General features: G+C 39.5%; 1 protein-coding gene across 2 annotated transcripts in view; it reads left to right on the forward strand.

The window, feature by feature from the left end:
- Positions 1-275: 275 nt before the first annotated feature.
- STAM (signal transducing adaptor molecule) overlaps positions 276-26,757 on the forward strand; it is a 67,915-nt gene continuing 41,433 nt past the window's right edge. The window contains exons 1-2 of one of the 2 annotated variants that reach the window (XM_024750102.1): positions 276-489; positions 16,842-16,926. In XM_024750102.1, coding sequence (XP_024605870.1) covers positions 450-489; positions 16,842-16,926 — 125 coding nt within the window. In that variant the 5' untranslated portion in view covers positions 276-449. Of the gene's footprint in view, positions 490-16,841; positions 16,927-22,670; positions 22,749-26,757 lie in introns of those variants that run through there. The other variant, XM_024750103.1, reaches the window with a different exon arrangement.

Here is a 26,757-nt window from a genome sequence, read left to right on the forward strand (position 1 = left end):
GATTCACGCCTGGGCTCGCTAGTCGGCTTCGGCGCGCCCGGAGGACCCCGTCCTCCGGAGGTTCCCGACTAAGGCCAAAGCAGGAAGCGCAGGCATCACGGCCACTCTCCCGGGTGGCTAATCAAAGCGGAGCCGGGCGGAGGGGGCGCTGGGGTTGGGCCGGTTTGGGCGGGGCAGGTTCCGGGCAGGTTCTGGGCAGGCGGCGCCGAGGGCGCCCAGATTCCCGACAGGCTCCGCGCCGGGGGCCTTCGCGGCTCCTTCGCTCCTGTCGCCGCCGCCGCCGCCGCCGCCGCGGTAGCTTGGGGTCGGTGAGAGGAGGAGCTGTCGCGGAGCCCTGGGGGTCCGTCTCGGTCGCTGTTTTTGTCTGAGGAGCCTTCCTTCCTCGGTCGTACCCTGACTCCCGCGGTGTCGAGGGGGAGTCCCTGCGGACATCTCAGCACGCAGTGGAGATGCCTCTCTTTGCCACCAATCCCTTCGATCAGGACGTCGGTAGGTGCTTCTGCCGCCCCCTGTCCACCTCCGGCGGACCGCGAGCCCGCTGTGCCCGCACCTGGCGGACGGTCTGGACCCCCGGGCCGGGCGAGTCCTGCCCCTTCCCTGAGGCTCTTTCTGTAAGAGTTTGGAGGAGGTTGGGGGCTCGGCACATCCTCTTGGAAAGAAGGGGGACTGTGAGAGCCTGGGAAACGGGCCTTGAGCTGGGGCTGTGGGTTCCGAAAGAACTGCTGGAGAGGTGGGTGACGAAGGCCGCGGAGGAACAGCTGGGGCGGGAGCTGGTGCTGGGACGGTGCTTCTGGGAGGACAGAGTCGAGAGCTAGGGAGTCTTCGCTAGCGTAGGATGATAAGCCGTATGATAGAGTGTTTCCCGGGACACATGTCAGACATCTAGAACTAGGGGAATGTTTTAGGTTGGCTTCCTTAGGGGACTTTAAAATCTGTGATAGAACTGTAGCGGGAGGACAGAGCTTCTGGTTCAGGGTGGACTGTCAGAGATCTTGGGAGAGAGTGATGAAGATGGAATACTTGGCAACAGTGTAGACGTCATTGAGAGCCGGAGACACTGGGCTGCCTTCCTTGGGTAGGTCTCAGTACTTTAAGTGTGGAAGAGGACCTCGGATCCGAAAATGCTAATTTGTTCTGAATTTGAAATGGTCTATTTTTGGTTTTCTGAGTCATCGGTTTTAAGTACTGATCATACCAATTCAACAGGTTAGTTTGTGTGTGTGTGTGTGTGTGTGTGTGTGTGTGTGTGTGTGTGTGTTTTCCTGGTCTGAGGGTAATAATTACAGGAGTTTGAGTTTTCAGGGAGAGAATTTTGGGGTGATTTGAATGCTCCTAGCATTTGGGGCACACACGTGTGGAGTGAAAGCAAGTTAAATACCGTGCCTAATTGCTAGAGTAAAGAAGAATGAGGACACCCTAATGGAGCTGCTTTTCATGTCTTTGTATATCTTAATGATAAAAGGTTTGAATCTTCTTTTTAACTCTAACTTACAGCCTGCCACTGAAGCTTGAAGGTTTGGGTTAAGACTAGAAAAAGGTTCAGTCCCATCCCTGCCGCTGCCTAGTTCAGAGTGGAATCATGGGCAAGTTACTGGAGCCCTTTGAGTCCCAACGTCCTGGTCTTTAAAGAGAGGGAAGACGCATTTTGTTTGTGGTTCAGTGGAATAGTATGTGTAGCGGGGCCTCTTACAGTGCCTTTATATGGTGGGCACCGACTAAATGATAGCTTTCTTCGGTTCCAGTTTAAATGAATGTCCTGAATCGTAGCAGTGGATGGAACTTTAGAGATGACCAGTAATAGCTAATAAATAAATAACTGGGAAATTACATTTAATTTCATAAGCAGTTAGCACACACTGTTTACAGGACACTGCTCAGTGACATAAGACAGTGATGAGTACAGCATGCTGCTGCCGTCAAGCAGGTTTATAACTCACCACATCGATTTCCAAGGCAAGGGCTTAAAATAAAACAATTTCTTAATACCTTCTTCTGTTTCCAGCACCTTGATCTAGTTTTCATGTTCGTACGTAACCTAGCTTCCAACTACCCAATCACCTTTATATCCTGTTGCCTTTTGAACCCACATTTCCATTGGATTCTTAATGTCACACCTTTCCCAATACCTACACCACCCAGTTCAGACACAGGCTCCTTCTTGCTTTTATACTTTTGCTTGTATTATTTCTTCTACCTTTCTTCACCTACTTACGATTAAAAGTCAACTCAGAATCCAACTCATACCTGAATCATTTCCTTATGACTCTAACCTAGGGTTTCTTATCAGCGTCACTGCGGATGGTTTGGACCAGATAAATGTCTTTTGTCGTGGGCGTCTGTCCTCTGCAATGTAGGCTGTTTAGCAGCATCCCTGACCTCTCCCCACTAGATGCCAGTGGCACCTCTCCCCACCGAAACCCCGGTTATCATTTAAAACATCTCCAGACATAGCTAGATGTCCCCTGGGGGCACAAAATAGTTTCCAGTTAAGAAACACTGCTCTAGCCTTCTGTAATCTCCACCCTTTTCAAAACTCCTGCGACACTTTTTGTCTTCACCAAATTATTTCGCATTAAAGATAGTTATATCTTGTATTAAGCCCCTGAACTCTTTTATTGGTTGCCACAAAGTAGGTGCTTAATAAAAGTTTGTTGAATTGAGAACGTGTCCATTGAGCCTGTAGACGGTAAGCTTCTTGAGTGTAGGAACATTGTTTTGCTCCAGAAAAGCTTACTTTTTGTTTGCTTGTTTTGCTTTTGTTTGTTTGTTTGTTTTTGGCCACGCTGCTGTGTGGCTTGCGGGATCTTAGTTCCCCATTGAACCCACACGCACCCTCAGTAGTGAAAGCGTGGAGTCTTAACCACTGGACCGCCAGGGAACTCCCAGAAAAGCTTACTTCTTAAAGTTAGGTTTTAGTGTTTGGATCAATTCTCTCCTCATGATCCATGTATCAAAATATCGTGAAAGTTTATCTAAGAAGACCTGCCGGAGACCCCAGCAAATCATCCTTGGACAGAGTCCAATAGACTCCCATTTAAACTTTTTCACTAGCATGTAGAATATAGTATGTAGAATACATTTAACAATATTTCTTCTTACTTTGTCAGTGAGTATGTCAGTGATATTAAAGTACTCCCACTAACTCACTTGATATATTTATCACTTAACATTAGCATATATTTTTACTACTGCAAAATTAATTGCCTTTAGCTTTATTCATCAATAAACTGAAATGGTAAATCGGAAATTTACATACTGATATATACCACATAACATTTCATACAAAGAGATAAAATACTGGTGATCACTTTTCCTTTGAAAAGCGCCTAAATATGTTATTAGAATGTGAGCTCCATGAGGACAGGCATTTTTGTTTGGTTTGTTCACTACTGTATCCCTAACACGTAGACCAGTCTCTGGCACTAATAAACGTTTAGTAAACACTTACTGAATACATGAATCTCATTTTGGATGTTATATTTCTTGCTAAGTTCAACTCTTAAATTATGAAGGTAACTCATTCCATCAAGCTTTTATTTCAGAGTCCATGGTGACTTGTCTTGCCAAACCCATCAGTCAATTCCTAGTTCATTTCTTTGTTGATCTCTTAGCATTCCTCTTTGATGTACTTTATTCACTTGGTTTCCAGGACACCAAACTTTTTCTGATTTTCTGCTTAGCTCTTTTTTAGTCTTTTTGGCTTCTCCTTTTTGTGACTTCCAAATGTTCAGTTCTAGAACTTCTTTTTTGAGACTTTTTTCCCCTTGGAGTCTTAGGAGGCAATTTAGCTTTGCACTAAGAATTCAGACTCTGGAGCTACACTGCCTGAACTCAGTTACCAGGTTTGCTGCTTACCAGCAGTGTGACTCTTTGGGTTAGTTGCTTAGATATTCTGTGCCTCAGTTTCTTTATCTTTAATATGGGATATAGAGATGATAATCGTTTTTGCTTTCTTCCCCAAACCTGCTCATTCCTTCATCCTTGCCTATTTCAGTAGATGGCACCGTTGATATTTACTGTCACTCATCTCTAATGTTTAGGAGTCATCACTGATTCTTCTTTTTCCTTCACACTTCATATCCATGCTATCAGCAAGATCTTCTGGCTCTACTTTAAAAATATATCCAGAATCTCATCACTTCTCCTTCTCACATCACTATTATCTTACTGCAGCCATCGTTCTCTCTTTCATAGACTGTGGCAGGAGATTTCTAGAAGGCTTCTTTGCTACTACTCTTGCCCCTTACAATCAGTTCTCATTTACAAAGGTCAGTGATCTTTTAAAAATCTTAGGTACTGTCATTTACCTGCTCAGAACCTTCCAGGAGCTTCCCATCCCACTTACAGGGAAATGCAAGTTCCTTAGTGTGGCCCATAGTCTGGCCTTTCCTATGTCTCTGATATGATGACAGTCTCCAAACACTCTCTCTCATTCTAAGCTTCTTGGGTCTGAATATGCCAAGCTCACTCCTGCCTCTCTATCTATATTGTGCTGTTTTCTTTGCCTAGGTTATTTTTCCCCCAGGTATATTTGAAGGTCTTGATGTCCATCACATCATTCAAGACTCTGTTCAGAAGAGTTTCTAAGAGAGGCTTTCCCTGATTACCTTTTGTAAAAAATATCCATCTTTACCCTCTCTGTGTCCTTGTTCCATTTTGTTTCTTTATAGTACTCAACTACCTCACATTGATTGATTGGTTGGTTGGTTGATTGCCACCTGTGTGGAATGTAAACTCCGTAAGGACAAGAACTTTTCATTTCTATTCCTAGTACTTCAGGGACAGTGCCTGGTACATAGTAAGCACTCAATAAGTATTTATTAAAGGATGAGTTATTGATATCTTGCTATCTTTCCGGTCTTGCATATCTATTTGGTGTTCCAGTATCACCTAAAAAATCAATCTATCAGAAAACTGAACTTATCTTTCCAGTCTAGTTCTTCCTTCATTGTGCGGTTATTTTATAATGTTCTAGTTATCTTGATTTGAAACCAAAGAGGCATCTTTGAATCATTACCCTGCCTCTACCAAATCATCATGTCTTTGTTTTTATGCTACATTGCATTCCTAGTCACACTACTTTGGACCGGCTCGTAGCCTACAGAATTGGACATGTTTTTAGTCTGTGTTGCTAGCCCAGTCAATATCAAACCACAACCAGTTTCATCTTCGTAAATGTCAGCGTCACATTCTTCTCCTGCAGTTTAGTGTGATGGAAAAATCTTGCTTGGGCTTTGGGTTTAAATTGCAGGCGCAGCATTTGCTCTTAGTAAGTGGGCAAACTATGGACATAGGCAAGTACAGAACCCCTCTGAGTTTTCCTTCCACTTGTGTGAATAGGGATAAAAGTATCTACCTCAAGGAGTTGCTATGAGGAACACTTAAAAAGCACAGGACGTTCTAACTCTTTACTGGAGTTGAATATTCCAATTCAGCATGTTCAAACTCATATTCAAATTTCTCTTCTCAAGTTTGCCTTTCCTCTGTTCTCATGACTGGTACTTCAGTTTACTTAGTCAGATATGTCAAGAACCTGGGAGTCATTCTTAAATTCTGTAGTTGTAATTTTCTACATCCCCATGGCAAATATATACTGTCTACTGTGTCCCAGCCACCCTGAACTTGCCCTCCAGGATTCTGGTGCTGCCGTAGTCTGTGTGCTTCTCTTCCTGATAGCTCTTGAGTCCATTCATCTGTCCGTCTGTTCAGGCCTCCCATCCTTTCTGTTCTCATCGCCACTGCCCAGCAAGTTTAGCTTGCTCTCTTAGGAGAGTCCGGTAGCTCTGTTATCCCTGCCTCCAGTCTGTCCCCAGTCATTTTCCAGGTGACAGTGATATTTCTAAAACGTAAATGTAATCATATGGCTCCTCTGATTAAAATAGTTCAGTGAATCTACAGCTTTTCACAGGAATTTGAACTTTTCAACATAGCATGTAAGACCTTGTAGCATGTGGCTCCTTTTTTTACCTCTTCAGTCTCCACTCTTTTCCTCAAGGCATATTTCCTTGTTGGTTTTACACCACGGCTTTTTCATCTGTGGATCCTCTGAGCTGCCATACCTTTCTCTTCATTAGTCCCCATTAAGGTCGTTTTGAGGAGATGATGCACGTAAAGCACTTAGCCCAGTACCTGCCATGTAGTATGTTCGGAACCTTTAGAGACTTCTCAGATTCTAAGGGCTGGAATCAGTTACTGTAAAAACATACTCAGGAGAAAAATGTAAAAATCTAGAATACACGTCTGTTAAAGGTCTGATGTCCACCAGGTTAAGAAATTTTGTGCTCATTGTTTCTTCTGTACCTATTTTACTTCTCCTGTAAGCTCTTCTTTCTAATGCTTCTAGATTTTCATTTCTATTTTGTGCTCTTTTCTGAGATGCTTTCGTGCTGTTCCTTTGACACCTACTTCCCTTTCTGGTTAGAAGAGCTTCAGATTGCTCTTCCAGTGGAATTTCCAGTGGTCAGGAGGGATAGGGATATTTGGTGAAACAAACGTTTTTGAAAAATTGATTCCGATCTCAAAAAGAGGGTAATTTCTTTAAGACTTGCTTTTTCCATTGACCATTTTTGATGAACTTTTATGTCTCCAAACTGATTGAATGACAGTCTTTTTCCTATAGCCGGAATGTGATGGACAGTCATCCTCTCAGTATTTCTTACCTCCCCAAATCTTTGGGTCATAAATTTTGAGAAAATCAAAAGTAGCTGCTTATCAGAAAAAAGTGCTTCAATCCATTGAGAAAACTACTGAAATTCAAATGAGACTCAGTGTGTGATTTTTCTGGGTACTGCTAGACAAATTTCTCAATCTCCTCTTTTTGGGTAGAAGGAAAAGGATAATCTGAGGGTAAAATGAGATCATTATGAAGCTTCGAATTCTTTAGAAGCAAGTGTGTGTTATTTTCCCACATACCATGTTTTTGTCTTAGAAAATAAATAGTTTTGAATTCATTTGCTATTCACAAAGCCATGTTGAACTGCTACTGGTAGTTTATATTTTTCTGATTTAAAAAGTATTTGTTGTTTTACAATGTAGAAGAACTGCTATAGCTCTTGATCTTGAGGCAGCATCAATAAATAATGTGAACAATTTTAGCGTTCTGAAATGGGTTGCATTTCTGATCTGTGTATATAAGTCTGAGTCAGATCCTGATCCTGTTTGTGCATAGGAGAATGTTTAGCATAATATCTGTTGATGACCGTACCAGACACTCCTGGGTTTGCCTTAATTCAGATCATCCTTAGTTATGATAATAGACAATTTGTATTTTAACAGGCATAAGCTTGTCATTTCTAGTTAGCTATTTACTTTTTAATAAGTTAAGTTTTAATAAGCTTAACTATTTTTAAACAGAGTGATAGGTTTTAAGATTTAAGTGTGTTCTTTTTAAAGAATGCACTAAGCTTTTAAAAAATCTGCTTGGCTGCCAGTCAGTGAGGATGATGAATTAAGCGCACTACCAGATCAAAGTGATAACTTGCTTTCCTTTTTCTAAGATGAAGTACAGTCATCCCTCAATATTTGCAGGACTCCCGTGGACACCAAAACTGCAGATGTTCAAGTCCCTTATATAAAATGGCATAATGTTTTCATATAACCTATGTACCTCCTCAAATGTACTTTTATTTTTTTAAACTTTATTTTATTTGTTTATTTATTTAGGCTGTGTCGCAGCATGTGGGATCTTAGTTCCCTGACCAGGGATCAAACTTGCGGCCCCTGCAGCAGAAGCACGGAGTCCTAACCGCTGGGCTGCCAGGGAATTCCCCTCTCATATACTTTTTAATTTTTTTTAATTTTTAATTTTTGGCTGCGTTGTGTCTTCGTTGCTGCATGTGGGCTTTCTGTAGTTGTGGCGAGCGGGGGCTACTCTTCATTGCGGTGCGCGGGCTTCTCATAGTGGTGGCTTCTCTTGTTGTGGAGCACGAGCTCTAGGCATGCAGGCTTCAGTAGTTGTGGCTCGCGGGCTCAGTAGTTGTGGCTCACGGGCTCTCGAGCGCAGGCTCAGTAGTTGTGGCGCACGGGCTTATTTGCTCCGCGACGTGGGATCTTCCTGGACCAGGGCTCGAACCCATGTCCCCTGCATTGGCAGGGGGGTTCTTTTTAACCACTGCACCACCAGGGAAGTCCCCACCCCTCCCATATACTTTAAATCATCTCTAGAATACTTGTAACCCCTAATAAAATGTAAATGTTATATAAATAATTGTAAATACAATGTAAATGCTATGTGAATAGTTGCCCACACACAGCAAATTCAAGTTTTGCTTTTTGGAACTTTTTGGAATTTTTTTTCTGACTATTTTTGACCTGTGGACGCTGAATCTGTGGACTGTAAGTGTTAGACTGGAGGATATTGTTCAGGATGACTCAGTCTTCTTGGGCTTCAGAGGTATTGGGAGTTTATGGGGTAGGGCTCTGGGATTCCTCAATTAGAGCAATTCCACTTGAATTTACTTCACATATTGGTTTCCTTTAAGACAAATATTTTATATAAAAGAGATTGTTGAATAATAAAGAATTTTACTAATCTTTGTCCCTGTTTTCTGGAAGGGAACCTGTAAATCGTTGGAATTTCCTGAGTGATAGGAGCGTCTTTCTAACTCATGGTGGGTTCCCGGGACAATACCTTGGTTTATGCTACAGAGATGACTCAGCATGGGGGCTGGTGGCTCCAAAAAGACTAACCTTTTGATAAAGATGGCTGGGTCTTTGAGTCACACGATATCAGCTAGACCTCCAGAAAGGGGGAGGAGGCCTGGAGATTGAGTTCTAGGAGGTGGCCAGTCATTCAATCAACTATACCTTCATAATGAAACCCCAATAAAAACTCTGGACACTGAACCTCTGTTGAGCTTCCTGGTTGGTGATACACACTGATGTGCCAGGAGGATGGTGAGTCCTGAGGGCACAGAAGCTTTGCATTTGAGATCCTCCCAGACCTAGTCCCATGTGTCTCTCTTCATTGGCTGGTTGTCATTTGTATCTTTTATAATAAAACTGTAACTATAAGTGCTTTTCTGAGTTCTGTGAATTATCGAACCTGAGGGGATAGTGGAAACCCCTGAATTTGTAGCCAGTTGGTCAGAAGTGCATGTGGCTGGAAACCCTGGAGCTTGTTTCTGTGTCTGAAGTGAGGGGAGACTTGGGGAGTTCTGTGCCCTCAACCTGTGAAGTGTGTGCTAACTCTGTGTAGTCAGCATCAGAATTACATTGTAGAGGGTTTCTGCGTTGAAAAGTAAAATTTGAAAACCATTGAAGTAGATGCTATTAAAGGTCCATGTTTCTATGACGTTTATGGATTCATATTGCAGTTACATGATTAGATTTCTTAGTTATTGAGCATTTAGGCTGAAAGCATGAACATTGAAAGAATTACCCAAAATAGAAATTGTTATTTTCAAGGGATTTACAATTATGGAAGCTTGAACAGGTCAGTTTGACTCAGTTATCCTCTTGGCATACCTGCCAGCAAGAACAAATTAAACAGCTTTTAAACATTTGCTTTCAAAGTAACCCATTTAGTTTCCAGAGTAATGTTAAGTTTCTCATTATATTTTCTTCTTTTCCCTCTTCCTTCTTGGCAACAGATTCATTTTTTTCTTAAAAGTCCAGCTCTAATCAGCTTGTTTCCTTGCTCAAGATTTTCTAGGCTTTCTGGTGTTTCTTGAATTAATACAGATGCCTCATTTTGTATTTTGGGTCTTAGAGTGCTTCCTGCCTTTCACAAAGTAGTCTCTGTTTCAGCCAGCCTACATTCTTCTTTATATTCCTCTTCTGTTTTCATAACTTTACTGTATTCACTTAAATAGAAATAAGAGTTTATTATTAATCCTGTCCTCCTCTGTCTTAGTTTCTAAATATATTAAGAATCCTTTCCTGATACTCATTCTCTCTCCTCCCAGGTGTTTACCATTTTTTCAATTTGCTTTAGGCTTTGTATTTTTTTTTGTGTGATATTTTTTCTATATATATTCAGGTCTCTATCTGTTGGTTTCATTTTCCATTTTTAGAGCCTGAGCTACTTCAGATAGGGTCTGGCCTAGACTAGAAACTTATTCCATTTTGTTGAATATCTGTCCAGCTTTTGTAATTTCCTGCAAATAAGTCACCTTACCATGATCTCAGATGTTTTGGACATTTGTGTTAATTCTTAACAGGAATTAATTTGTGTGAATAATCTGCTTTTAGAAAATGGTAGGGGGCTTCCCTGGTGGCGCAGTGGTTGGGAGTCCGCCTGCCAATGCAGGGGACAGGGGTTCGTGCCCCGGTCCGGGAGGATCCCACGTGCCGCGGAGCAGCTGGGCCCGTGGGCCATGGCTGCTGAGCCTGCGCGTCCGGAGCCTGTGCTCCACAACGGGAGAGGCCACAGCGGTGAGAGGCCCGCGTACCACAAAAAAAAAAAAAAAAAAAAAAAAAAAAAAAAGAAAATGGTAGGGTAATTGGACATAGGTACCCTATCTGCCACTACCCATTGGTTATGACCCACTGCCGCCTTATTATTTATTCTATGGATAGTTCTCCATGGCAGTGACTAATGGGTAGGTGTTGCTATAGCCTTTGGGGCCATGATATGGCTCAGGTATTGCAAACCTACAAAGAATTTGGACAGAGTTGGCTGTTTGTATTTTCTGCTTTTAAACTGGCTATGACTGACCTCCAGCTCTCAGTAATAAGTCAAAATGGGAAAGTAAGTGTTGCCTGTTGAACGAGGTAGCAGGGCATTGAGGGGAATAGGGGATCAGGAATTTCGTTATCTCATCACCAAGACCTATCACTATAGGTAAGAATCTTGGTGTGGATCAGGCTTTCTACCCCCAAACCATCTCAGGTTAAAAAACCTGTAAGTATTAGTGAAGATCTTGGAGGTGCTGTCTTCTAACGTATCTGTTCTTGGCATTACAGTGCTCCAGTCAAGACAGGTTGCCTTCTGCTTTGGTGTAGTTTTTGTTTCAGAAGATAACAGTTTCTTCTTTTTGAAGTTTTTTTTCCTCTTACATAGGCTCTTGTTTGTTCTAAGTTGCTTTCTTCTGTGTTGGATTTGCTAATATTTTGTTGAGGATTTTTGCATCTATTGATATTTTCATGAGAGATATTGGACTGTAGCTTTCTTTTCCACTAATGTCTTTGGTTTTAATACTAGGGTAATACTGTCCTCATAGAATGAGTTACGAAGTATTTCTTCTGCTTCTATCTTCTAGATGAGATCGTAGAGAATTGGTATAATTTCTTCCTTAAATGTTTGGTAGAATGCACCATTAACCTATCTATGCCTGGTGCTTTCTATTTTGGAAGGTTACTGATTACTCGTTCAGTTTCTTTAATGGATATAGGCCTGTACGGATTGTCCGTCTTTTCTTATTTGTGATTTGGCAGATGTGTTTTTTGAGGACTTAGCCCATTTTTTCTAGGTTATCAAATTTGTGGGCATAGAGTTGTTGTGAATTACTACGTGCTTTTATTCAACACCACCAAGAAGTGTTTCAGTTTTCAGTGAACACTGACTGGATATCCCACATATTTAGCTCAATTCTGACACTATCTATCTACCTAGGGAGAATATCAGATTCCACAGGTTAAGGGCTCAGTCGTACAAGACTGCCTTCACTCCCCACTTCAGGTGCCAGTCCAGGAGGTTACCTGTGCTTCTGACTGACTGGCTGTAGATTGGAGGCTCCCATGATTCTCTCAGTGCTCTTCACCCATAGTAGTATTCATTTAATATCCTTTTTATGTCCATGAAATCTGTAGTGAGGTCCCCGCTTTCATTTCTGATGTTAATAATTTGTGTTTTCTCTCTCATTCTTTTTTTGGTTACCCTGTCTATCAATTTCATTGATCTTTCCAAACAACCAATTTTTGATTGCACTGATTTTTCTCTCTTTTCTGTTTTCAATTTCACTGATTTCTGCTCTAAATTTTTTCCTTTTGCTTACTTTGGATTTAATTTCCTCTTCTAGTTTCCTAAGGGGGAAGTTTATGTTAGAGATTTTAGATTCTCTTTTCTGATGTATAAATTTAGATTTCCCACTAAGCACTGATATCAAATGCCTCCCACAAATTTTGATAGGTTGTACTTTCATTTTTGTTTAATTCATAATATTTTAATATTCCTCCGGTTTTTGACCTGTGTATTATTTACAAGTGTGTGTTATTTAATCTTCACATATTTGGGGATTTCCCAGCTCTTTTTGTTAATGATTTCTAGTTTAATTCCATTGTAGCCTGTTAGCAGACATTGTATGATTTCTAGTTTTTAAAATTTGTTATGGTGTGTTTTATGGCCCAGAATATGGTCTGTTTTGTTACGTTCCAGGTGAGCTTTAGCAGAATGTATTCTGCTGTTGTTGGACGAAATAGTCTACAGATGTTAATTATATCCAGTTGATTGATGGTGGTGTTGAGTTCAACTATGTCCTTAAACTGATTTTCTGTCTACTGGAACTGTCCATTTCTGACAGAGAGGTGTTGAAGTCTCCAGCTGTAATAGTGGCGTCATCTGTTTCTCTTTGCAGTGCCATTACTTTTTATTTCAGTTATTTTGACAGTCTGTAGTTAGGCACATGCATGTTAAGGATTGTTGTCTTCTCTGAGAATTGACCCCTTTACTATTATGTAATGCCTCTGTCCCTGATAATTTTCCTTGCTCCAGGGTTGGCTCTGTCAGAAATACAGCTACTCCCACTTCCTTGTGATTAGTGTTAGCATGGTATATCTTTCTCCATCCCTTTATTTTTAATCTGTATGTATCTTTATATTTAAAGTGGGTTCTTGTAGATGACATATAATTGGATTTCATCTTTTGATCACTCTGACAATCTCTGTTTGTATTTAGACCATTAACATTTAAAATGATTATTGATATTGTTGAATTAATATCTACCATATCTGTTACAATTTTCTAGTTGTAGCCCTTGTTCTTTGTTCCTGTTTCTTACACTTTCCCCCCTGCCTTTTGTGGTTTTAACTGAGCATTTTATATGATTCCATTTTCTCTCTTTTTTTAGCATATCAGTTATCCTTTTTTTTTCTACTTTCAGAATTTACAATATACATTTACAACTAGTCCAAGTCCACTTTCAAATAACATTGTACCACTTCACTGGTAGTACAACTCACCTTCTAGTAGCAAACTATTCCTAATTTCTCTCTTTTGTTCCTGGTGTCCTTGCTGTGATTCATTTCACTTATACACATGCCTGCACACACACACACACACACACACAAATACGTACACACACACGTGTATACATGTCTCCTATATCCTCTCCTTGGAGAACTTTTTAAAACATTTCTTGCAAAGCCAGTCTGCTATCAACGGGTTCCCTCAATGTTTCTTAGTATGAAAAAGTCTTTATTTCTCCTTTCCTTGTGAGTAATTTCACAGGGTGTATAATCCTAGGTTGGTGGTTATTTTCTCTCCACACTGTTTGATTCCATTCTCTCCTTGTTTGCATGGTTTCTGAGATGTCAGGTGTAACCATTATGTTTACTTCTGAATAGGAAAGGTGTTTTTTTCTGCTGGCTTCTTCTTAATTTTTTCTTTATCTTTGATTTTCTGCAGTTTGAATGTGATATGCCTAGGTGTAGAGGTTGGTTTGTTTGATAGGTATAGTGCTTGGTGTTCCTGGAGCTTCCTGGACCTGTGGTTTGGTGTCTGACATTAATTTGGGGAAATTCTGAGTCATACTTGCTTCAAATATTTCTTCCATTTCTTTTTCTCCTTCTTCTCTGGTATTCCAATTATGCCTTTGTTACAGCTTTTATAGTTTCCCACATTCTTGGATAATCTGTTCCAGTTTTTTTCCCCCCGCCAGTCATTTTTTCTCTTTGCTTTTCAGTTTTGGAAATTTATATTGACATATCCTCTGGCTCAGAGAGTCTTGCCTCAGTCGTGTCCAGACGGCTGATGAGCCCATCAAAGACATTCGTTTCTGTTATACTATTTTTGATCTCCAGTATTTCTTTTTGATTCTCTTTTAGAATTTCCATATCGCTGCTTACATTGTCCATCTGTTCTTGCATGTTACCTCCTTTTTCCATTAGAGCTCTTATTAGCATATTAATCATAGTCTTTAAAATTTCTGGTCTGATAATTCCAACATCCTTGTCATGTCTGAGTCTGGTTCTGATGCTAGTCTGGTCTCTTCCAACGGTGGTCTTTGCATTATAGAATGTGGCTTGCTGGAAGCTGGAGACGATGTACTAGATGAAGGGACACCAGCCTTTAGTGGTGTGAGGATCAGGTACTGATAGTCCTGTGATTAGGGCTCAGTGAGCCTCTGCCCCGGGGAGTGAATTTTCATGTGCTGCTACTCTCCCTTAAGTGGGGACGGGATGGCTACAGTGGGCTGGAGTTGGATATTCCCCCTTTCCCACGTAGAAGGCTAGAGCAGGCTAGCGTTGGGATTTCCCTTCCCCCAGGTGGGTTAATCTCTGATAAAACTCTAGTTAGTTAGGGGCTGGTAAAATTATTTCTCTTGAGAGTAGGCCTTGTTAAGAAGAGAATACTCTGGTGTATTTCAAAATTATCAGTTTCTCTCCCCCTGCTGGAAAAAATAGGAGACATTTTCTGTGATATTCACCTTGAGAACTTGGGAGAACCCATGGAAGTAGAACTCACAAAAGGGCTTCCCTGGTAGTGCAGTGGTTAAGAATCTGCCTGCCGGTGTGGGGGACATGGGTTTGAGCCCTGGACCGGGAAGATCCCACGTGCTGTGGAGCACCTAAGCCCGTGCACCAGAACTACTGAGCCTGCGCTCTAGAGCCCGTGAGCCACAACTACTGAGCCTGTGTGCCACAACTACTGAAGCCTGCACGCCTAGAGGCCTTGCTCCGCAACAAGAGAGGCCACCACAATGAGAAGCCCATACACAGCAACGAAGAGTAGCCCCTGCTCGTGGCAACTAGAGAAAGCCCGCGCGCAGCAACGAAGACCCAATGCAGCCAAAAGTAAACGAATAAAACAAATAAATTTATTTTTAAAAAAAGCTCACAAAAGTGTGGGGGCTCCCCTAAGCCTAGGCTTCTCTGGAGTTTTAAGTCTCCGACTTGAGCACACTTCTCCTCTGGCAGTTCGTCAGTTTCAGTTTAGATTTTTGTGCCCTGGTACTGGTTCCTGGAGATGTTTCTGCTCAGGGGCTTCTGCTCTGTTAAGTTGTGATTCTGTGTATCCACCTATCTATTTGTCTCATTTTAGAATAAAACAAATAAATTTATTTTAAAAAAAAGCTCACAAAAGTGTGGGGGCTCCCCTAAGCCTAGGCTTCTCTGGAGTTTTAAGTCTCCGACTTGAGCACACTTCTCCTCTGGCAGTTCGTCAGTTTCAGTTTAGATTTTTGTGCCCTGGTACTGGTTCCTGGAGATGTTTCTGCTCAGGGGCTTCTGCTCTGTTAAGTTGTGATTCTGTGTATCCACCTATCTATTTGTCTCATTTTGGGGGCAGCAGTTTGCCCTGTGACCTCACTTCTGAGGCATCTAAGAAGAGTTGTTGACTCTTCACTTTGTTTACTGTTTTACTTGTTAGGATGAAGTGAATACTTCCAAGTTCCTTACATGCTGGACTGGAAAACGGAAGTAATTGCTTATTTTTGGTGCCTAAGTCTCAACTATACCTGGTATCTCCTTGTCTAGAAAAGAAATTTGCTTTACCTGCAGAAAGTAAACCATCACTCATTTGCTCCGAGGGGGAGAGGTGATTGCTAGAGCCTGTAAGGAAGCAAAGTAGGGACTACCTACATTTCAAACAGCATTAACTGATTTTGCTAACTTGGAGGTCCTCTTTTTCTTCTTCATTCTCAATTGCAGACATTCTTTCTGCTATGAGTACTTGAATTTTCTGAGGATTCAACAGACTGGTTCTTTTTTTATTTTTTAATATTTATTTATTTAATAGATCTTTACTGGAGTATAATTGCTTTACAATACTGTGTTAGAGTGAATCAGCCATATGCATACATATATCCCCATATCCCCTCCATCTTGAGCCTCCCTCCCACCCTCCCTATCCCACCCCTCTAGGTTGTCCCAAAGCACCGAGCTGGTTCTTAAGCTTTTTTTTTCTTACTGCCAATACAGGATTCACCTTTCTTGGGTCTTCTAAATAGTTTACCATGTATCAATGTTGTCCTATAGCTTTTGAGATATTGTTGCTGTTATTGCTTCTCATGTTTTCCTTATCCTTGTGTGTTTGTGTTAAAGAAGAAAAAAGTCCCTTTATTGTAATTAAGAAAGGGATATAAATTAGGTGATTTGGTTCAATCTGCCATACCTCTGTTGTTGTTTTCAACTTGTCAATTTTTTATTTAAGGGAAAATATTCAGTTGAAGCTTGGTTTTCTTTTGCTCAGCACTGCCCCTGCCCCCCCACAACAACAGAATCAGCAAAACTAGACAGTTAATTAATTTAATTACCTGAAACATTTTGATAGAGATCTGTGCCTAGTCATACTCTTTTGCTGGCGAGTAAAGCTAAGAATTCTTTGAATGAAAGTATTCCTTATTTTAGTCTTTCTGTGTGCAGAAAGGGATAGATTTGTACGCACGCGTGTGTGTGTGCGCCTGCGGGTGTATTTTTATAACAAAAAATCAGTGGCCTATTTTTTTTTGATACTAAGTAACAAACAAATGAAGTATAAATGGGGAAAATAATTATGATAGGTAATAAAGGTGCCCTACCTCCTTTTAAAGATGGACTTAAATATGTCATTAACCAGGTGTTGACAACTATTGTGATTTGTTGATATTTGATTATACTACAATTTGGTAATTTGAATGCGATTATTTACCTCTTAAAGATTTTAAAAAAATAATGTGTCTGCGATTTCTTTTTATAATATACAGAGAAAGCAACCAGTGAGATGAATACTGCTGAGGATTGGGGCCTCATTTTGGATATTTGTGATAAAGTCGGTCAGTCTCGCACTGGGTAAGTGTTGCAAAGTTTCGAAGGATTTTTATTTATTCTTCCTGTTTATTAACATGAATGAAACAAGAGTTAGAAGGTAAAGCATACTACAATCACAATTTAGTTTAAAAAGAGAATGTTTTTGCTAGTGAGATTTGAGGAATCATCCCATTTAGGTTACTCCCTGTAACCAGGAGGGACAACATGACTGGTAACAATGTTGATACTTTAATTATTCTCCCTTGTCCATAATTGCCTTCTGAAATCTAACTTTTCCCACTGATTTTTCAAAAAAATTTTATTGAAGTATAGTTGATTTACAGTGTTGTGTTAATTCTTGCTGTACAGCAAAGTGATTCAGTTATACATATATTCTTTTTCATATTCTTTGCCATTGTGGTTTATCACAGGGTATTGACTATAGTTCCCTGTGTTCTACAGGAGGACCTTGTTGCTTATCCATTCTCTATGTAATAGTTTACATCTGCTCATCCCTAACTCCTAGTCCTTCCCTCCCCCCACCCACCCTTGGCAACCTCAAGTCTGTGCTCTATGTCTATGAGTCTGTTTCTGTTTCGTAGATATGTTAATTAGTGTTGTATTTTAGATTCCACATATAAGTGATATTGTATGATATTTGTCTTTCTCTTTCTGACTTCGCTTAGTATGATAATCTCTAGGTCCATCCATGTTGCCGCAAATGGTGTTATTTCATTCTTTTTTATGGCTGAGTGGTGTTCCATTGTGTGTGTGTGTGTGTGTGTGTGTGTGTGTGTACACACACACAATGGATATATATATCCAATGGAATATTATATATGTGTGTGTGTGTGTGTGTGTGTGTGTGTGTATTCCCCAAATCTTCTCTATCCATTCATCTGTTGATGGATATTTAGGTTGTTTTCATTCCCGCTGATTTTTAAAGTCATCAGTGATTTCTCAATTACCAAGTTTTTTGGTTATTTCTGTGTTCTTTTCTTCTCTGTCACATGTGCCCATTCGACCCAACTAATCAGTGACTGTTGAAAGAGAGACAGTTTTAGGGAAATAGAATTGTAAACTTTCTGGCATACAGACTTTTTGGTACTACAGGGCTTTCTCATCAGTGCCGCAAAGGGATGTACTGATGTACAGAGTAATGGTTTCCTTCATTCTTGGGCTAATAACGTCCAGTTATTAGTAGCCACATTTACCCCTTTGTGCCACACAAATATTGTTTTATTTACGTACTTTCATGTGGAGAATGTTTGGGAGCACTGCTGGATTCTGCTTGATTCTTCTGGTGGTAATTTTAACTCTGATGGTGCCTTCTCTGGCTCTTCTTCCTTCCCTTCTAAATAGAGATAGTTCCTTAAACTTTCTTTGATCCATTTTTTTACCTGATACTTTTTCTTTTGAAATCTCCCAGCTTTCACATTTCTTTATGTGACATCTGTAGTTTTAGCTCTGAATCCCTAACTCAAGCACTAATATTGCGGATGCAGCATAATTTCTGAACATCACACTACATAAGCCGCGGCCTCACATCTAGAATCCTGAGCTCATGTCTCCTTTTGCTTTAAACCTACATTCCCTCCTTTGTCCCCTGTCTCTGTTAATGACAAGGTTATTCTTTCATTCACACCTAAAGCCTCAGACTCTCCTCTGCATTTAGCTTTTTACTAAATTCTGTCAGCACGCCTCCATAATATCTCTCACGATATTGATGTCATAGAGTCTCCTTAGTTAAGTCCTTGAACATTGGTCAAACCAGGTGGGGCAGTTTAAGTCCTTTCCACCCCGTCACTCAAGCCCTTTTTAGTACGTAATGTGCTCCCTCTGGCAGGTTCCGAAGATTATGGCCTCGACCATCCCCTTTCTTGTCTTTGCATCCTTTCCGGCCTGGTTAGTTCCTTAATTTAGTTGATGTTTGAGTAGTTACTGTGTGTTATGTGTCTGTTCCTTCTTCTCTACGTCTATTGGCCCCACTTTACTTGAGCCATCCTTAACCACGCCTAGCCTAGTGAATTAACCTTCTGGCATTTCCTTCTGTTTCCATCTCTTTTCTATCCAGTTCTTATAGCCGGTGGCCAGATGACAACTCTGACCATGTTACTCCCCTGTCTTCCATAATGAGTTAAGCCTAGTAACCTCCTTAGGCCTCTGAATCATTTATTTTTCATTTACTTCTTTTGTAGTTACTGATCTTTTCAACTCAAATATTTGAGCTGCCAGTGCTTTTCTGCTTTATTGTAATGCTTTTGGTCATTGTGTTCCTTCAGTGTCGAATATTCTCTTCTCCCATCTCCTATCTCTGTGTCTCATATCCTTCCAGACCCACTATGGATATTATTTCTTCCACAAAGGCCTTCCTTATCCCTAGTACTGAAAATCATTATCGAAAACCTGAATCCTCAAAACACTCTATCAAAACCAATCTTATTTGTGTTTTGCCTTGTATAATAGTAATTTATATACATCTAGTAGACTTAGATTTGTAGGATGAAAGGTCTATGAATTTTTGTTGTGAGGAGGAAAGCAAATAGCTTAGTGGCTGAGAGCATGGCCTCTGGAGTGAGACTGCCTGGGTTCAGATCCTGGCTCTGACTGCTTAGCTGTGTCACTGGTGGGTAAATAGTAACTTTCTTTTCTAGTTTGCTACAAGAGAATAAAAATAGTATCTTTTTATAGGGGGCTTGTTGTGAGTGTTAGATTAGTTAATATATATAAAGTGTTTATAATAGTATCTGGTGCATGGTTAAGTGGGTACACCTCTGCCTCTTTGTTTTTTTTTTTAATGGCTTTACAATGTTGTGTTAGTTTCTGCTGTACAACGAAGTGAATCAGCTATATGTATACATATATCCCCTCCCATCCTGCCCATCTAGGTCATCACAAAGCACCGACCTGAGCTTCCTGTGCTATACTGCAGGTTCCCACTAGCTATCAGTTTTATACATAGTAGTGTATTTATGTCAAACCTGCCTCTTTTTGATTAAAATGATATTTTGTGACAGTTTGTCTGTTGAGGACTAGGTATCGACCTAGCTCCATCCCTGTGTATTTTGGAGATAAAACTTTTATCTAGCATTCCAGTTGCAAAGTCCCTCCTCTCTCTTTTCACTCCATCAGTTTTCTTTTTATCTTTAGTTTGGTAGTCTTCATTTTGTAGATACTTTTTATAATAATTTGATTAATTGCTTGAAATGAAAGGACAAACTCCCTTTCATTACTAGAAATATTCCATATTTTTCTAGTTAAAAAATAAAGTTGTAACCCACCTAAAAATCCTGTATGATGTGTCATGGAGATTTAAAGAGATCAATTTGTTTTTCTTCATGTTAACATTATTATACTAGAAATGATAATCTGTTATTTTTTTCCTGTCTTTTCCTGTGATGAGAACTGTCCAGATCTACTCTCTCAGCAACTTTCAAATGTGCAGCAAAGTATTGTAACTGTACTCTCCATGCTGTACATTACAGCCTCAGAACTTACGTATAACTGGAAGTTTGTACCTTTTGACCCATTTTATTCATTTTGCCCACCCCTCTGCCCGTCTGACAACCGCCAGTCTGTTCTCTGTTTCTGTGAGTTTGATTTTATTAGATTCCATATATAAGTGAGATCATATAGTATTTGTCTTTCTCTGTCTGACTGATTTCACTTAGCATAATGCCTTCAAGGTTCCATCCATGTTGTCCTTGCGTACTTAAAATGTACTAATTTATAGCTTTAAGTAATTGTTTTCCATTTGCTTTTAGTTGTTATCTAGTATCAGTAGGTTTAGATACATACTCATTCTTTAATTTTTTCAAATTTACTTTAGACAACATATTCTCTCTCAGTATTTTTCCTTAGTATTTCATTATACTTTGGAGATTTAAATTGACATTATGCTAAATCTATGAATTTACTTAGGAAGTGTTTTCAGCTTTGCTAATTTAAATAATGAGAGGTAGTTCTGGTTTTTTTTTTTTGCGGTATGCAGGCCCCTCACTGCTGTGGCCTCTCCCGCCGTAGAGCACAGGCTCCGGGCGCGCAGGCTCAGCGGCCATGGCTCACGGGCCCAGCCGCTCCACGGCACGTGGGATCCTCCCAGACCGGGGCACGAACCCGCGTCCCCTGCATCGGCAGGCGGACTTCCAACCCCTGAGCCACCGGGGAAGCCCTCTGTTTGTTTTTAATCAATATTTTTTCCTTTCCTCTTCCCTTCTTTTCCTTTTTTCTTTTTCACTTATTTTTTCTTCCTTAATACTTGCTCTCTAGTTCCTTTAAATTCTCATTAAGTTAATTTCCAAGGATTTATTTGTTTGTTTATGGAAATGTGATATCTCTTTATAGCTCTTATTAATAAAGAATTGTTTGAAAAGGATTGTGTAATAATTGAGATGCCATTCTAATATTACTAGGGTTTAAAAAAATCAAACCCACAAAATTTGCTTATGTGTGTGATTTCTCTTTAAAAATAATGTTTTAGATTCATACCCAGTTGTATTTTCATTATTTTCACTTTCTTGCTGTACCTTGATGATTTCATAGTAGGAAATAAGCATCAGGGCCACATTTTGACTTTCATGGGCCGTCAGCACTTTTGTCTTCCTGGTTCCCTTTCTCCATAAAAAAGTAATAAAAATATTTTATGACTGCATTATTATAAAGGCAAGTGCATTATTATACATGAAAACATTTTCTTTGACCCAAGTTTGTGGCATTCCCACATTGTTGTGGGATCATCACCACTGTCCATCTCCAGATCTTTTCATCATATCCCCAAGTGAGCTCTGCCTGTTAAACAACTTACTACTTCCCCCTTCCCCAGAACCTGGTAACCACTTACTGTTTGGTTTTAATTTTTAAAATCATTTCATAATTAGTTATATGGAAAACATGGAAATCTGGTTTATGTTGTCTAGGAATCTAGATACATATGTTTAGTATGGGTTGCTGATGGTAGCGTGAGAATATTGAACCAGTATTGTAGGTTGTCAGTGAAGTATTCTAGGTACCTGGTGTGCTTTAGAAAAGACAGACATGTCATTGGTGTGAGAGGGAAAAGGGGACATGAGTTTTCCTGAGGCAAATGTAGATAGGGTAGGTTGAAGTAGAGGCACGTTATGGACGGGAATGCAGTTCATCAGGTTACTTGTATACTAGGCAACAGTCTAGGTTTTTTTTTTTTAAAAAAAACATTGCCATATGGTATTAATCTGTAATTTTACAAAATGTACAGATCTATTTAAGAGGACAGATTTAGGGACAGTTGAGGGAACTTTAAGAAAAGCATTTCTACTTCAGTAAGATTCTTTTTTAAACAAAATGATTTGTAACCAGCAATATATTGTAGAATTATTTAGTGCATAAAGTAACTCATATTAAAGTCTTTCTTCCCTAAGAAAATAATAGTTAAAAATCCTTTTGGGCCCTTTTTAAAGAATTCCTTCCTTCCTTCCTCCCTCCCTCCCTCCCTCCCTCCCTTCCTCCCTCCCTTCTTTTCTTTATTTCGAGTCATCTGTTTTGGAGTTATGGTTGTTTGGGAAATAGTCTCAATTTTTAAGGGGAAATGAAGAGCCAATTATTGTGAAATTTCATTTGGTCAGAGAACTGTGACCCAGAAACATGGTTCCAGCAGTATTTCGCAAAACCCTCTTTAATTCTTCCTCTTTAAAAAAAACGTACTGTTTGAGCCACACATACGTGTGTATTTATGTTTGTTGATTTAAAGAAATACTTATGCTTATGAAATATGTACTTTTTTGTTTCAAAAATAGATACTCACATGGCTCAAAATTTAAAACAGTTTAAAAAGATGAACATTGACAAGTCTAACTTCTGTTCCTGTTTCCCTCCTCCATCCTCTATAGGTAACCACTTTTGTTTCTTTTGTACCTTTCCAGTGTTTCTTTACACAAATACGAATATCTTTTCCCTGCCATAATAGACAATAAGCATATTATACACTATTCTGCATTTGTAATTACTTAATTCCCTAATATATCCTGTCAGCCTGAAATGTTTGAATATGCTGGACTTAAAAATTCTGAAAATTTTTTTCTGATTTCCAGAGATATTCACGTGATTTTTAGTGTGCAGTTCCAATGTCTAAGTACTGAAAACAACTTAGCCAGTGATGTCATATGATGGACTGAAAAGTCTCTGTTCAGAATCAAGAGAACTTTCAGAATAATAGTAGCAGTTTTCTTTAACATAATACATAGCTTCCCATAATAAATAGCTTTTGTCTATTAGTTTTGATTGATTTGATTATAATTTCATATATAAAAAAATAGATGTGAGGGTGGGTGTTGATTATCCACAATAAAAAGTTAAAGTTAAAACTCTGTAATTGACATCCAGATTAATTTGTGCTATTATTTTATGTCTTAACTGTCTTTGTTTAGCTTTAGACAAAAATATAGTTGACTGAGAGTGGACAGTGTGATAAACTTTTTTCTTTACTTGGGTAAGGGATCTATTTGGATAGTAAGTCTTTGATTTATTTGAACAGAATTGGAAGGAGAAAATGATAGTCATTACTGATATTTTGTGAAAAATATAAATATAAGCTTTTGGGAAAGAGTTTGTTAAAAATATTTTTCATTGGCTTTATGTTGTCTTGTCCTGGACCCGGGCTTTGACTACTTCTGACCTTTAGCTGGAGGTTGATAGAATATGTACTGATTTTTTAAGGGAAAAGTAATCTGTGACCTAGACTTCTTCAGGTTGGAAGGGCAGCATCAGTTCTAGAAACAGATTTCTTCCAACATATGTCTTGTAATAATCATAACCTCCATTTACCGGCCTTAGGCTTGAAAGTCTTTTCAGTGTCTGTTAAGGATAATAGCCAGCATTTACTGACTGCTTATTATCTGCCGGCTCTTGTTTAAGTGCCGTATAAACATTTTATTTAATCATCACAACAGCTGTAGGTACTCTAGTTTTTTCTAGTTAACAAATGACAATCTGATTCATATTTAGGATTTTTTAAAATGTAATTTAAATGAGGAGAAGAGTTATAGCAGGAATAAAATTAAAGGCTTTTTTGTAAAGCGTGATCTTGATTTCCTGCTCTCTTTCACTTTCTTAATGTCACAGAATTACTTCAGTTCATTTCATTCTTTTTGTATCAGTCGTTTTTTCTTTTATTTGACAAACAGTGAATACTGGCGGGGTATCATACTTTGGGTCTGGAGTGCTGAATAAAGCAGGTACAGCCTTTGTCATCAGCTATGGTAACAGTTTGCCAGTGGAAGATAGAAGTAAACAGGTAATGGTCTAAGAAGATAGTGAGCAGAGGGCTTCAGTGGAGAATAAAAGGGAGACCTACTTAGGTTTTTCAGGGAGGCACAGGCGTGAGGGATAACATTTACACTATGATTTTAAAGTTGAGAAGAAGCAAAGAGCTGCAAGCAGAGGTCCCAGGCAGAGGGAACAGCTTTCACGTGAATGCTGCAGGGTAGAGGACACTTGGCGCTTTCTAAGAACTTGAAAGGTACGGGCTAGCTGGAGCAGAGGTGAGTCGCCCTGAGCAAGCACAGAGGTGGGTATAAAGAGAGTGAGTGGGTTAGAGAAATGGAAGATGATAGTTGGAATCCTTGAAATGGAGTTTGTAGACCTTGACGGTTATTAAAAGGGTGGAGTCAAAAAGCCAATGGTGTTGGAAGCATCACTTCCGTTAAGACAGAAGTAACATTAGAGAGAGTGGCAGTGAGCCAGGAGTTAAAATCATTGAAAGATGAGGGGGCAGTGAGGTTTTTTAAATGAGAAGATCTGAACTGGGCTGTTTTAGGAAAGAGGGAGGGAGAGTGGTTTTGAAGTAGCAAAGGGAGCGAAGAGGACCCTTCAAGAGCCGTGGGAAGACCGAAAGCTACCACTTGAGGTGGCTGCAGGAGAAGTGTTATCTTCCTTGGAGAGCCAGTTTTCTGTAGAGCAAAAGGACCAGCGGTAAGGCCTTTTGTTGATCATGGGCTGTGACTTCTAGAGGGTCCAGTGGAAAGATTGCAGAAGCTGGGGAATAATGGATATACAGAGCTGTTTAATGATGGAGAGGATAGTCTGGAGCTTCTTGCAGGGACTTGTCTAAACAAGAATAACAGGCATATGTTCTCAAGTTCTCAATTATTGGATCGTAGAGAAAGTTGGGTGCCCAAGACTTGGTCTTGACTTCTGCAGAAGGAACCTTGGAGTCCTGGGAAGGAGTGGTCGGGGCTCCCTTTGACCCCTTTCCATAAAGGTGAAGAGGCTTGAGGTGGGTGGTCTTCCAGAGTCAAAGGTACATTCTTACCGTTTTCTGGGATGAACATCTTTTTCTGTATTTAAGAGCTGTTTGTGCTTCCTTTTCTGTGAACTGTCTGTATCTATCCTTTCCTCATTTCTAGGAGTCCTTGATGTGTTAGGGACATATCTTGTCTGTTTTATGAATTGCGTATATTTTTCCATTGTTTTTTGTTGTTTTGGCTGCGCCACACAGCTTGTGGGATCTTAGTTCCCGACCAGGGATCGAATCCAGGCCCTGGCAGTGAAAGCGCCAAGTCCTAACCACTGGACCGCCAGGGAACTCCTTCCATTATTCTTTTGACTTTGTTTTGTTGCTTTTTCCATTTAGAAAATTTTGATTTTTATATAGCTGAATTTATCAGTCTTACGGTGTTTAGAATTTTGAGTTATATGAGACTTGCCTTCTCCAGGGTTTTAGTAGAATTATCTCATGTTTTCTTTATGGTTTCATTTTTTGTTTTATAATTAATAGACTTTTTTTTTAATACAATTTTCGGTTTAGAAAAAAATTGAGCAGATAGTACGAAGAATTCCATAACCCACTCCCACCCTTATATGCAGTTTCCCCTATTATTAACATCTTGCATTAGTGTGGTATATGCTACAAGTAATGGACCAATATTGATACATTATTATTAACTAAAGTCTATAGTTTACATTGACTCACTCTATATTATACAGTTTTATGGGTTTTGACCAGCCCATAATGACTTATCCATTATTACAGTATCGCACAGAGTAGTTTCACCATCCTTAAAATGTCCTGCACTCCCCCAATTCATCCCTCTCCTTTCTCTCTCTGAACCCCTGACAACCATTCATTTCTTTTTTTTTTTTCTATTTCTATAATTTCGCCTTTTCCAAAATGTCATAGAATTAGGATCATATAGTATGTATAGCCTTTTCAGAAGCCTGTGCACTGCAACGAAGAGCCCACGTGCCACAGTGAAAGATCCCTCGTGCTACAGCTGAGACCCGATGCAGCCAAAAAATAAATAATTATTTAAAAAAATTTTTTTTAAATTATGAGTCAAGACATACCAATTTTATTGTTTTTAGTGATTCCTCTCTCTCCCATATGTTATATTACATTGTGTTCTGTTTCACTGAAATATACTCCAGTTTTATATGATCTGGGAAACTCAAAATATCATACTAAATTTAAGTATTCAGTGACTGTTATCTATACTTCCATTAACCCTCAATATTTAGTATGTAGAAGTTTACCTCCTTTTCTGATGAAGTCCTTCGGGCACGTGAACTTGTTCTTTAAATAGCCAAATAACATAATTTGTAGACTATATTCATGTTCCATCAGCTGTCTCATAAGAAATACCTATTTAACAAGCTCAGAATCAGAATTTGGTATTTGTATTCAGTGTTTTGCCCTTTTCCCCCCTTGTGCTCTGTAGACTGTGTTTTATGTAATTTATATTATGAATCAAATATGCACTTTGAATATGCCATTGAATATACAGTTATTCATTTCAGTTCTGATTTCTTTCGCATTTTATAATATTAAGTTTATTTTATAGTTAATGTAATGCCTTTTTGCTTTTGAAAGCCACGCCCTATATTAGACTCCCTTTAGTGTTC

The sequence above is a fragment of the Neophocaena asiaeorientalis genome, unplaced genomic scaffold, assembly GCF_003031525.2.
Source record: "Neophocaena asiaeorientalis asiaeorientalis breed wild unplaced genomic scaffold, Neophocaena_asiaeorientalis_V1.1 scaffold4, whole genome shotgun sequence".
Taxonomy (NCBI): Eukaryota; Metazoa; Chordata; class Mammalia; order Artiodactyla; family Phocoenidae; genus Neophocaena; species Neophocaena asiaeorientalis.